This window comes from Sphaerodactylus townsendi, linkage group LG14, assembly GCF_021028975.2.
Source record: "Sphaerodactylus townsendi isolate TG3544 linkage group LG14, MPM_Stown_v2.3, whole genome shotgun sequence".
Classification (NCBI taxonomy): domain Eukaryota; kingdom Metazoa; phylum Chordata; class Lepidosauria; order Squamata; family Sphaerodactylidae; genus Sphaerodactylus; species Sphaerodactylus townsendi.
The window spans coordinates 37904440-37917309 of record NC_059438.1 but is presented as its reverse complement, the minus strand read 5'-3'; the positions used below and the strand labels follow the sequence as shown (position 1 = coordinate 37917309).

General features: G+C 47.8%; 1 protein-coding gene across 1 annotated transcript in view; it reads left to right on the top strand.

Annotated features, from left to right (window-relative positions):
- CYSTM1 (cysteine rich transmembrane module containing 1) overlaps positions 1-5399 on the top strand; it is a 55794-nt gene extending 50395 nt beyond the window's left edge. Inside the window, exon 3 of the mRNA XM_048516256.1 lies at positions 4870-5399. Coding sequence (XP_048372213.1) covers positions 4870-4976 — 107 coding nt within the window. The 3' untranslated portion in view covers positions 4977-5399. The remainder of the gene's footprint in view (positions 1-4869) is intronic.
- The last annotated feature ends 7471 nt before the right edge of the window (positions 5400-12870 follow it).

The window sequence follows — 12870 nt, the reverse complement described above, 5'->3', positions numbered from 1 at the left end:
TCTTAACTCTACGCCACTGCTGCTTTAGAAGTGAGGTGGGCAGGTATTATATTGTGTTCCGGCCTGTGACCCCAGCTGTTGAGCTTACTTGCTTTAAGAAGAAGAATTTGGATTTATATCCCCCCTTTCTCTCCTGCAGGAGACTCAAAGGGACTGACAATCTCCTTGCCCTTCTCCCCCTCACAACAAACACCCTGTGAGGTAGGTGGGGCTGAGAGAGCTCCGAGAAGCTGTGACTAGCCCCAGGTCACCCAGCTGGCATTTGTGGGAGTGCACAGGCTAATCTGAATTCCCCAGATAAGCCTCCACTGGCAGATGTGGTAGCAGCACAAGGTGGGCTGAGGATTTTGGTTGAGACAAAAGACTGAAAAGAGTTCTCCCACAATTACACAGGAAAACAGGGCGGGGGAAGAAGCACATCTTGCCAATTATAAAATGCCTTCTCCATGTTGGGAAAGCAGAGTGTGGTGAAGACCAATGAAAGGCCCTCCCTGTTGCATATTTCCAGAGCCACACGCACTCAGCGGAATCCAAAGCCTTTCCAAATGACCACAATCAGGGCACAGTCTGCAGGGTCACGATCTTTGCATGCCGGCCTTTCACAGGCAGACAAGACGGCCTTTAACTGATGCTCTTGCCTCATTGGGGAGAGAAGAGGCTGTCTTTGGCACTTCACGTGCAGCAGTAAGCTGGCTTGCGCAAGGAATGGATTGTTCGGTGCCAGATCTGAGACCGGAAAGGGATCTGCCCCATTGCTGAAGCAAAAGCTGAACTGTTCCATACAGGAAGTTCTCCAGCCTCTCCCCCCCCCCCCCCCCCCCCCAGCTGCGTCAGACGTTAGCAAGGAGTGACTGGGCGAAGTTCGCTTGCAGTGACGCTCCAGCTTCGTATTCCTCACTGCAGGGCAGAGGTTGAAGGCAAAAGCAGCAAGCGGAAGCGTTTTCGTCCTCTTCCTTGCAGCTGCCGAGCCCCCCACCCGCAGGAAGGCTTGGGCCATTGCAGGCGCCCTGCAGAGATCCCAAGCCGCTGGCTTGAAAGGCCAAGCCGCAGGGGGATTGCCGAGCAGTCTGCCCCGAGTGCCGAGCAAAGCAGCGTGCTTGCTTTGTGCGGATAAATGGAAAAAAAATGTTTGTTAGGCTCGCCTTTCATGCAAGCTGGTCACACAAAGGAAGGTCCCGGTGGATTTCAAGACAAACATGTTTGGTTAGTTGAAGTGAGGCCACATATTGGCTTGGGTCAGGTCCTGCAGGTGCATAGCTGAAAATTTTACAGTCAATGGAGAGAGCGCAAAGGGGGACAAGGAGGAAGTCAACAGAAGGCTGCAAGAGTCGGAGGAAGGAAGCGAATTGTTAAATTTTAACTGTAGGGAACTTCCCCACATCCATTTTGTGATTTTTTTTCCAGTAGAAGATCTGGGGAAAATATTTATTGGGGGTGGGGAACCTCCTGCAACCTGCGGCTCTCCAATTGGCCATGCTGGCAGGGGCTGATGGGAATTGTAGTCCATGAACATCTGGAGAGCCACGGGTTGCAGACCCCTGTCCTAGGAAATATTTCCTTGTCAGAATGATTGAAATGCTAAAGCGAGAATGCTTTATTCACTTAAAAGTGTCTTATCTAACGCGGTAAAGCTTTTTATCTAATTATTCCTGAGCATACTGCAGATGGATACAACACATTCAGTGCGATTAAGTCTGTCAATATGCATTACGATACATTACTGAAGAGTTTAGTGTGATAAAAATTAAAGCTGCACGCAAATACGCGTTAGACCAAATCCGCCTACGTGGGACTATTTCTGTATCCAGCTAATACTTTTGCGTGTTTCAGTATTGCCCAGGTTTTCAAAAGAAAGGAAAATATTTTCCATGACTTCCGACATACCCCGAGTTTTACACTGCTTTAATATTAAAACTGAACACGTTTCTTATTTAAACTTTTCTTTTAAAGGCACCCAAGTGGTTGTCAGTCACCCCTTTGCTTTCGTTTATTGGAACCCGAAAGGGCAGGAAAGGTGCGCAGATGGGAAAGCTCGAGCTCCCTCGCGGCTGTTTTGCCATTTTTAAAATCCGTGCTAGTCTTTAATGTCAGAATGTGTTTAGCTGCAGTGAAAACATTGGGGAAGTTTTGGATAATCTCTCTTGTGGGGTTGGGGGAGAAGCCTCAGACGACTTCTCTGAGCAAGCAGACTGCCGGCTGCCTGGAGTGGACGCTCCCTCGACCTTGGAGGAAGTTTTTTCTTATTCAGGAACCCTTAAGACTTGTGTGAAGGCATTGCCTGTGGGGAGAGCTAGCAGTTATCAGCCTGGACACAGTGTGTAACAGATTTCTCTCTGTGATACACCTCTGAAGATGCCGGCCACAGATGCAGGCGAAACGTTAGGAACAAGATCCACCAGACCACGGCCACACACCCCGGAAAACCCCCCAGAACCAGTTATCAGCCTGTTTCCAACCTTCCATGCTTAGGGAACGTCTAGAAAAAGTTGTAGCAGAGACACTCGAGGCATATGGGGAGCACTGTGACTTTACCATACTGCTGCAATTCTTAATGAAGAAGAAGAAGAGTTTTGGATTTATATCCCCCCTTTCTCTCCTGCAGGAGACTCAAAGGGGCTTACAATCTCCTTGCCCTTCCCCCCCCCCACAACAAACACCCTGTGAGGTGGGTGGGGCTGAGAGAGCTCCGCAAAGCTGTGACTAGCCCAAGGTCACCCAGCTGGCGTGTGTGGGAGTGTACAGGCTAATCTGAATTCCCCAGATAAGCCTCCACAACTCAAGCGGCAGAGCTGGGAATCAAACCCGGTTCCTCCAGATCAGAGTGCACCTGCTCTTAGCCACTGCTCTTAGCCACTACGCCACTGCTGCACTGTGCCACTGCTGCACAAGCTTTGGGGCGGAGCCATGACTCAAGAGCAAATGCCCAGAAGGTTTGTTCTTCTGCAGCAGATGATGTGAAGGGCCTCTGCCAGAGAGCCCCTCTGGTCTGAGTGGACATCACTGACTTTTGATGGACCAGTGGTCTGATTCGGTATCAGGCAGCTTGGGTCCTGGGTACTCGAGAGAGCACATCTGCCCATATATTCCCACCCAGACACTGAGGTCGGAGGGGGAGGCCTGCCCGGCTGCCCTGCCCTCTTTGCAGGTGAGGGAGGGGTAGCCCAGAGGGCCTTCTCAACAGTGGTCCCTGCACTGTGGAATGTCCTTCTATCAGAAGCCCGCCAGGCACCTCCTTTTCTGCAGTTTTGGCACCTGCCAAAGACCGCCTTTTCACCTGGGCGTCCGCCAGATTACCCCTACTGGAATGGCCTCGAAGTGTTCTATATGCTCCACCCACTTTTGGGGGAAGGTTGAGAGTGGGGGTTTCAGAACTTCGGATGTTCTATGATTTCAGGATTATTTTTATAGGGGTACTGAATGGGATTTTATCATGCTTTTCATTGTAACTTACCCTAAGACACTTGTTAAGGGTGGGAAATAAAATAATAATAACTCTGCGTGTGCGTGTGTGTGTGTTTTCAAGCAAAAAAGGCCAGGTGCATAGTGATCCCTCTCCCTGTGCACAGCAGCTCCTAGCCCTGTGGTGGCGAACCTTTGGCACTCCAGATGTTATGGACTACAATTCCCATCAGTCCCTGCCAGCATGGCCAATTGGGAATCAGCTGGCAGGGGCTGATGGGAATTGTAGTCCATAACTTCTGGAGTACCAAAGGTTTGCCGCCACTGTTCAGACCTAGCCCAAAGCGTGCTGCAGGGGCTCTATAAACTGCTAGCCTAAAAATCTGATTCAAAATATGTGTGAGGCAGATGAGGAAAATCAGTGTGCCCGTCTGTTCAGCAATTACTTTCTAAAGCCGCGGTTCCCAAACTTTTTGGCGCCACTGCCCCCTTGATTCCATAAACTAACCCAAAGCGCCCCCTGCCCTGCCCTATAAAAAGCAATATTTGGCCCATAAAGGACATTCCAGCACCCCCTTGCCTTTAGTGGCCCCTAACTAACGCTCTCTTTGGGAACTGCTGCTCCAAAGCAAGCTAGACAGAAACGGGGGAGGGAGTCTAAAGTTCTTTGCCTTTGAGTCTCTGTGTCTCTTGAAAGTAGCTGCCTGAAAGGCTTCTATGGAGTATTTGGATGGAAGGACAAGAATCCTTCCACCCACGTGTTCCAGTGTGATGCCACACGCGTCAGGGAGCTGTGTGAATCCAACCACAATGCCCCAGTCCAGCCCGCTGTGCAATACTGGCTTCTTGCTGCCTCTCTGCAGGAATCCTGGCCCAGAGCTGGTCCAGCCACTCAGTTGTGTTCCAGTTGTTAACCAGCAACAGATTGGGGGCGGGGGCTGTGCAACCGAGTCATCTTATAACTGTCTCCACTACTTTTTGGCCCAGGAGCCGTCTGCTGTGGAAGAACTAAGAACATAAGAACAAGCCTGCTGGATCAGACCAGAGTCCCCCTAGTCCAGCACTCTGCTACTCACAGTGGCCCACCAGGTGCCTTTGGGAGCTCACATGCAGGAGGTGAAAGCAATGGCCTTCTGCTGCTCCTGAGCACCTGGTCTGCTAAGGCATTTGCAATCTGAGATCAAGGAGGATCAAGATTGTTAGCCATAGATCGACTTCTCCTCCATAAATCTGTCCAAAGCTATCCGGGTTAGTGGCCATCACTACCTCCTGTGGCAGCATATTCCGAATACCAATCTCACGCTGCGTGAAAAAATGTTTCCTTTTGTTCGTCCTAATTCTCCCTTTAGCATTTTCAATGGATGCCCCCTGGTTCTAGTATCCGGTCTCCTGATCCGGTCTCTTGCACTGGAGCTTTCCTGAGTAGCTGCCGCCCCTCTAATGACTTTGTCCCGTGTTTCCTCTCCGCAGTGTATGTAGTGGAGGAGCGGCGGAGGGATGACACCGGCGAAAGTGCCTGCTTGACGGCGTGCTGGACTGCGCTTTGCTGCTGCTGCCTTTGGGATATGCTGACCTGAGTGCCCGAGAAGCCCGGCCTCTCGATACCTCTCATGCGGAGTGCTATGCATTCTTCCTGATCTTTCCTCTGATTCAACAGCTTGTTAGTACTGTAATAAAATGATCTGCTTTGCACAGGTGACATCAGCACACGTCCACCCTAGAGGTAGCACCGCACCGGTGGGTGGGTGGGTGGGGTACACCCCTTTTCACTTTAGCGGAAGAAGCCCCCCCACCTTTATAGAGTGTATTTCTGTTGTCCTTTGAGGAATGTGCTAAACGTCTCTTTTTGTTTTGTTTTGCAAACAGCTTTTCTTACAAATTGTGTATTTATAATCAGAGATGACAAAATATGCAATAATTTAAAGCCAATCATTTTTTTCTTACCAGCTTCCACTTCTGTTTTCAATGAACTTAGTCCAATAAAGTTACAAACCAAGTAACAATTGGGTGTGGGTCAGTTTGTGGGCAGCACCCAAAGAGGCCTCACTCAGCTTGTCCCCTTCAGTGAGTTGTAGGACAGACCCCTTCCACACATGCAGAATGAGGAAGAGGAAGAGGAAGAGGGGACGAAGAGGAAGAGTAGTAGTTTGGATTTATATCCCCCCTTTCTCTCCTGCAGGAGACTCAAAGGGGCTCACAATCTCCTTGCCCTTCCCCCCTCACAACAAACACCCTGTGAGGTAGGTGGGGCTGAGAGAGCTCTGAGAAGCTGTGACTAGCCCAAGGTCACCCAGCTGGCGTGTGTGGGAGTGCACAGGCTAATCTGAATTCCCCAGATAAGCCTCCACAACTCAAGTGGCAGAGCTGGGAATCAAACCCGGTTCCTCCAGATTAGATACACGAGCTCTTAACCTCCTACGCCACTGCTGCTCTCAGTCCCCTTTCACAATTGTTTGCAAGTGGATTTTGTTATTCCACACAGTAAAATCCAGCTGCAAAGTGCATTGAAAGTGGATTGAAAGCGCATTATTCTGCATGTGCGGAAGGGGCCTGAGTTTCAGCAGCATTTGAATCTGTTCTTCCTAAAGAGCAGCTCTGCACCCTGCTGAGAGTATATATTTGTGCTGTGAAGCTGAATCTGGTTCATAGTGACCACTGGTGGGGTTTCCAAGGCCAGAGACGTTCAGAGGTGCTTTGCCATAGCCAGTCTCTGCATCAGGACCTTGGAGGTCTTTTATCCAAATATTTGCCAGGGTCAACCCCGCTTCGCTTCTTAGATCTGACAAGATCAGGCTATACTTGGTTCAACAACGAGAACTGTGCCTGCCCCGGCAGATGACGGAGCAACGAGGGCCCACATTGCAAAGTAGCTCAATACTCTGGGAGTGTTTTTTAAAACCATATTTAAGCTCCGCTTCTGTCGAAACTATTATCTGCACCGGGAAACAAGCACTTTAATAGCATCTTTAAATGCCTGTTTCCAAGCCTTCCCTTTTGGTAAAGTTGCACCTGGTCGGGAAAGAAAATGGTGGGTGCAACTTTACCAAAAGGGAAGGCCCGATAAAAGGTGTCCGGAGCAACAGAGATGCTATTTTATCAAAGTGCTATGTTTCCCAGTACAGATAATAATAGTTTTGACAGAAGCGGCACTTAAATAAGGTATTAAAACGCTCCCAGAGAATTGTATTGTATTGTATTTCTACCTTCTCCAGCTTGGGCAAATGAGGGAAACTTGAGGGTACAGCTGGCAAAGGAGATACTGTGTCACTTTTCACCACTGTACAAACTGGTCTGAGTCAGGTTGACAGGGCTCCTGGGCTTGTGCTGGAGTGTTGTCCTGGCAAGTTGTTCGCCAGGCTGCTGTAATGAATGGCCCTAACCATGCCAACTGCTTAAGAGGGATGCAGATTTTTCCTTAAAAATACAGTGGTGGGCTCTTGGTGTCAAACCTTACAGTCTAGATCTAGATATGGCGTTCACACGGGTTTTCTGCTTCCAGTGTATTCTTGGGCCAGTGAGAGTCTGTCCGGTCTGGTCATTCTATATCTGGGTTCAGTTCTGATTCTGGCTCATCAGAATTTCTGAATTCTTAAAAATCCCTTTGGGAGCTCAACAACTATACATAAGATTGGAAAGAGTCCAGTTATTCTGCAGACAGGAACGTCAGACTTTAAATGGCTTGTCTGTAACAACTACATTGCAGAAGACATTGCAAAAGACACTCCTGTCTTCAGGGGAGGATGGGGTGATTTTTCTTGACCCCCCACCCCACCCCAACACCCCTTGTCCCTTCTATTGCTAATCAGTCTCTGGGGCCAGGAAAAAATAAGAGAGTTTAGTGGAAGGCAAAGCACAAAAAGTCTGCCCTGCAACCAAACCTTAAACTGAAGTTACTGATTTTTCACTGGTTCTTTGTTGTCAGTCATTTTTGCAGTATCACACTATGTACATTATAAAAAAATATATACTAGGAGTCTTCAGTTAAATGACAGTACCACATCTAACCATCATCTTGCTGTTATGGGTTTCCACCACCAGGGGGCAGCATCAACTATCAACTGTGGCCCAATTAACCATGTTCTCCTGGAGCAGAGTTGCATCAGCCCTTAATTGCAGATACTCTTAATTCCTGTAGAGAACTACCCAAAAGGCAGTCTGATGCAATAAGTTAGTAACCTGCTCTGATTTTCTTCCTCAGCCTTACCTCAAATCAGACGTGATGTAGCCTATTGTGGGTTTGTGCTGCTATTCAGTCATGCTGGAGCATTACAAGGGACATAGCGATCAAGAGGAATTCCAGGGCTTCCTGCAGCTAGCAGCTGGGTTCCTTCCAATTCTGATTGTCCTTCAAAGCACCCAGTTCGAGCTAGATTTGAAATAAGTGTATACAAGGACATATAGGATAAGGACTGACCCCAACTGCAGCTAAGGGGTAGGAATATAGAAAAATTAAAAATACAATTAGAGGGGTAAAAAACCTTCAAAAACTCAGTGGCAACATCTGGGAACCATGATAGACCTGAAATGGCCTGATCAATTGTAGCAGAGCCCGAGAATGAAGTCTGCCCCACTGAAGAGTTTCCGTGATTGCCGCCTCCTGTCACATTCAGCTGGCCAACAGGAGAAGCATGGTCGATCTGCTGCTGACCACAAAGGACACCATGTTCCTGATCTTCTGAGCCAGTGGTTCTCAACTATCCTAATGCCGCAACCCTTTAATAAAGTTCCTCATGTTGTGGTGACCCATGTATTTGTACGGGGTGTATGTGATGGGGTTGGTGGGATGATGTCATGTGTTTTCCGATGGTCTTAGGCGACCCCTGTGAAAGGATCATTTGACCCCCCAAAGGGGTTGTGACCCACAGGTTGAGAACCACTGTTCCGAGCCTTTTGTTCCATCACAAACTTCTCACCGCCACCGTGTCCAACAACACTCCAAGGTGCTCCAGACATTGTCTGAATCTCAACGAACTTTCCCCTCTGTTCACTAGGAACCCAGGCAACTCCAAATACTCCAGTGTTATGAGACACTCTGTGTTCCCTCAGATGGACCACCATGTTGACCAAAAGATCCTTGGTGCCATACAAAGACCAAATGGTAGGGCCCTGAACTGAAAATGTTCTTTGCTGATGCAAAACCGGAGGAATCTTCTGTGGCCCGGGAAGGTGGGAATGTACAAGTGCGCTTTGATCAAATCCACTGAAGTCAAAAACTCTCCTGACTGCAGAGCCTCTGCAATGGACCAGACTGGTTCCATGCACAACTGCCTCAGTTTGATTAATTGGTTTAAAAACTTGAGACCTAGAATTGCTCTCCAATCTCAGTTCCTTTTTGGAACGGTGAAGAAGATCAAATAGACCCTTGTTCCAGAACAGGTACCTGTTCTATGGCATTGTTCTCTAAGAAGAAGAAGTGTTTGGATTTATATCCCTCTGTTCTCTCCTGTAAGGAGACTCAAGGTGGCTTACAAGCTCATTTCCCTTCTTCTCCCAACAACAGACATCTTGTGAGGTAGGTGGAGCTGAGATAGGTCCGAGAGAGTTCTGAAGAACTCTGACAAGCCCAAAGTCACCCAGCAGGAATGTAGGACTGTGGAAACACATCTGTTTCACCAGATAAGACTCTGCCACTCAGGTAGAGGAGTGGGGAATCAAACCTGGTTCTCCAGATTAGAATATGTAGAAATATGTAGCAAGACCATATTGAACAGTTATGACAAATATCTTCCACAAGGTGTCACCAAAGTGACAGTATCCTGTTGGCCTTTGACAATTTTGCAGCCTCCAGCAGCTCGTTGATCCAATACTTTCTCACTGTGCCATATCCTGACCTGCTCCTGCACTCCAAATTCTCCCCCCAGCATGGAAGGCATCCCCAAATCTGCCATATCAAAATCCAACATACTTAGAAAAAATATATTTGTATCTAACTTGCCCAATTCTTTCTGGTTAAACTTACACATACTAACACATTGTTAATGACTGCTTTTCTAAATATCTCTGATCTGCTGGAGAGAACTGTACACTCTCCGCTCCAAAAAACAACGAAACCTTGAAGCAAAAATTCTACTGGTCCAAGCTCAACTTCTGATTGAGAGTAGATTGAACCATTCTATAACTTTTTTGTAGTGTACACAGTTTGTATCCACCATGATTATCCATGACAGAGGCTCTTTGCTTATTCTTGATGCTGCAAAGCAAATCCCCCCCCCCCCTCCGGCTACAGTAATTTTTTCAACAAAACCCTGAACCCCTAACGAGAGGAGGGAGAACAGCTGCTTTTTATACCCCATTTTTTCTCTACCTTTAAGGAGTCTCAAAGCAGCTTAAAATCCTCTTCCCTTCCCTACAACAGATCCCTTGTGGGGGCTGAGAGAGTTCTGAGAGAACTGTGACTGGCCCAAGGGCACCCAGCAGGCTTCGTGTGGAGGAGCGGGAAATCAAACCTGGTTCTCTAGATAAGAGTCCGCCACTCTTGGCCACACCGGCTCTTGTGGAACATGGAAGTTGGGGGCTCAAAAAAAGGACAACAGAGAACCAGACGCATTAGGTAGAATTTACTGGTACATCAAATGACAAGATGGACGGGCACTGGTCCACTGCATCACCCAAGTCTATCAGGTCTATCAGGCTGAAAGTCTATCAGGCTGAAAGGTCGGGCTTAACAGGGGTTAACAGAGTTCATCTCTTGTTCCTCTTTGTCCTGGGCTGCTGAGAGGTGGGGCTTTAGTTCAGTCTCTGGAACCAGAGGTGGGGCTTTAGTTCAGTCTCTGGAACCAGCGGCGCGTGCCATTAGGCGCGCGCAATTTTATTTTATTTTTTAAAAAATTAATAAGGACATTTTGACAGATAGTACATACAGATAGCTCCAGAGGGGCACTGACTAAAAGTTTAATATTTAAATATCTAAACAAAATCAGATATGAAGGCAGGAAGCCAGCAGGGGGATGGGGGCTTTCCAGTGTTTTGCACTGAGTGTCACATGTACGACTATCTGCCACTAGGACAGAAGTTGTGGGTGTGCCCTCGCTGCAATGAGCTCCTGGCACTCAAGGAATGTGTGCGTTCTCTTGAAGCCAAAGTGGCAGACCTGGAGAAGCTGAAAGAGGCAGAGAGGGTGACAGACGAGGCTTTCAGGGACCTAACAGCCGGGTCCCATTCCCAAGGTGACATCTCTTCAGATGTCATGGAGAATGAAGGTCTTGGGGACAGAGGGTGCCAGTCTGAAATGGGGGAAAATGCTCCCTTAGATGGGATCCCTTCCTTAGCTGGTGATCAGCTATCCTCTCGCACTGAGGATACCCCTCGGGGAGGTGGGGGGCTCCTCATAGTGGGTGATTCGATCATTAGAAATGTAGAGAGCTGGGTTTGTGAGAGGCGTGATGATCGCATGGTGACTTGCCTGCCTGGTGCGAAGGTTGCGGATGTCACGCTTCGTCTAGATAGGCTTTTAGACAGTGCTGGGGTGGAGTCAGCAGTTGTGGTCCACATTGGCACCAACGACATTGGGAAATGTAGCCGGGAGGTTCTGGAAGCTAAATTTAGGGTGCTAGGAAACAGGTTGAAGTCCGGACCCCCAAGGTGGCATTCTCAGAAATGCTACCCGTTCCACGTGCAGGGCGAGCTAGGCAAGCGGAGATACAGGGTCTCAATGCGTGGATGAGGAGGTGGTGTAAGGGAGAGGGTTTCAGATTTGTCAGGAACTGGGGAACCTTTTGGGACAAGCCAGGCCTGTACAAAAGGGACAGGCTTCATCTTAACCAAAGAGGAACCAGGCTGCTGGCGCTCAACATTAAAAAGGTGGCAGAACAGCTTTTAAACTGATCCCTGGGGGAAAGCCGACAGGAGCAGAGGTGACTTTGGTTCGGAATACAGTATCTATGGGGATGCAGACAGAGAGGGAGGTTTTTCTAAATCAATCACATACAAGCAAGGAACATAGCAATGTGCATGTGACAAGGGATAGTGTCTACAGAAGACTTGAGGGTAAAGCACATAAATCCCAGGTTAAAGACAGGCAGGGTATACAGGTGTCTCTATGCTAATAGTAGAAGCCTTCGACCTAAAATGGGGGAGCTGGAGTACAGAGTTTTGAAGGAGGACTTTGATATAGTGGGCATTACAGAGACATGGTGGAATGAGGAGAACCAGTGGGATGCTGTTATACCAGGCTACAGGCTCTATAGGAAGGATAAGCCAGGGCGCATTGGGGGTGGAGTTGCCCTTTACATAAAAGAGAGCATAGTGTCACATAAAATAGACAATAAAAGGGGAGCTGGTTCCCCTACAGAATCACTGTGGATATCAATACCAAGTGTGAAGGACAGTTTAATATTAGGAATATATTATCGTCCCCCTGATCAAAGTGCACAAGAGGATTCTGAGATGGAAAGAGAAATTAGAGAGGCCAACAAAAACAAAAATGTAGTGATAATGGGTGATTTTAACTATCCCCATATAAACTGGAAAAATGCATGTTCGGCTCATAGTAAGGAGAGAGCATTCCTGGATATGCTAAATGACTGTGGCTTAGAACAGATGGTTGTGGAACCAACCAGGGGAGAGGTGATCCTAGATCTAATTCTATGTAGGACCCAGGACCTGGTGCAGGAAGTCAGTTTTGTTGAGCCGATAGGGAACAGCGACCACAATGCTGTCAGATTCAGTATCTCTGCATGCGAACAAGTGACAACTACTAATGTAGTTACATTCGCCTTCAGAAAGGGAAATTTCTCAAAGATGAGGGGGATAGTGTGCAGGAAGCTGAAAGGGAAAATCAAAAGAATCAAAACTGTCCAAGATGCTTGGAGGTTATTTAAAAACACAGTAATAAAAGCTCAGCTAGAATGTGTTCCGCAGGTTAGGAAAGGCAGCACCCAGTCCAAAAGAAAGCCACCATGGTTAACAAGAGAGGTTGAGGAAATTATCAGAAAAAAGAAAATGTCTTTTAGAAAATGGAAGTCCAGTTTGACTGATGAAGAATATGAGAGGGAACACAAATGGTGGCAAAAGAGAAGCAAGTTAGCTGTAAGGGAGGCAAAAAAGGATTATGAGGAACGCATGGCTGCGAACATCAAGACCAGCAACAAACAGTTCTTCAAGTATATCAAAAGTAGGAAGCAAGCAAGGGAAGCGGTAGGCCTGTTAGATAACAAAGGAACAAACAGTGTGCTAAAAGATGACAGGGAGATTGCAGAGAAGTTGAATGCATCTGTCTTCACCCAAGAGGAGGTGAGGAAAATTCCTGCACCTGAACCTTGCTTCTTGGGAGGTGAATCCGAGGAACTAGCAAAGATAGTGGTAGACAAGGAAGAAGTTCTGGCAGCCATTGATAAATTAAATGCTACCAAATCCCCTGGCCCAGATCGCATTCACCCAAGAGTTCTTAGAGCTCAAGCATGAAATTGCTGATCTTCTCACTTTAATATGCAACTTATCCCTGAAATCAGGCTCCATCCCTGAAGACTGGAA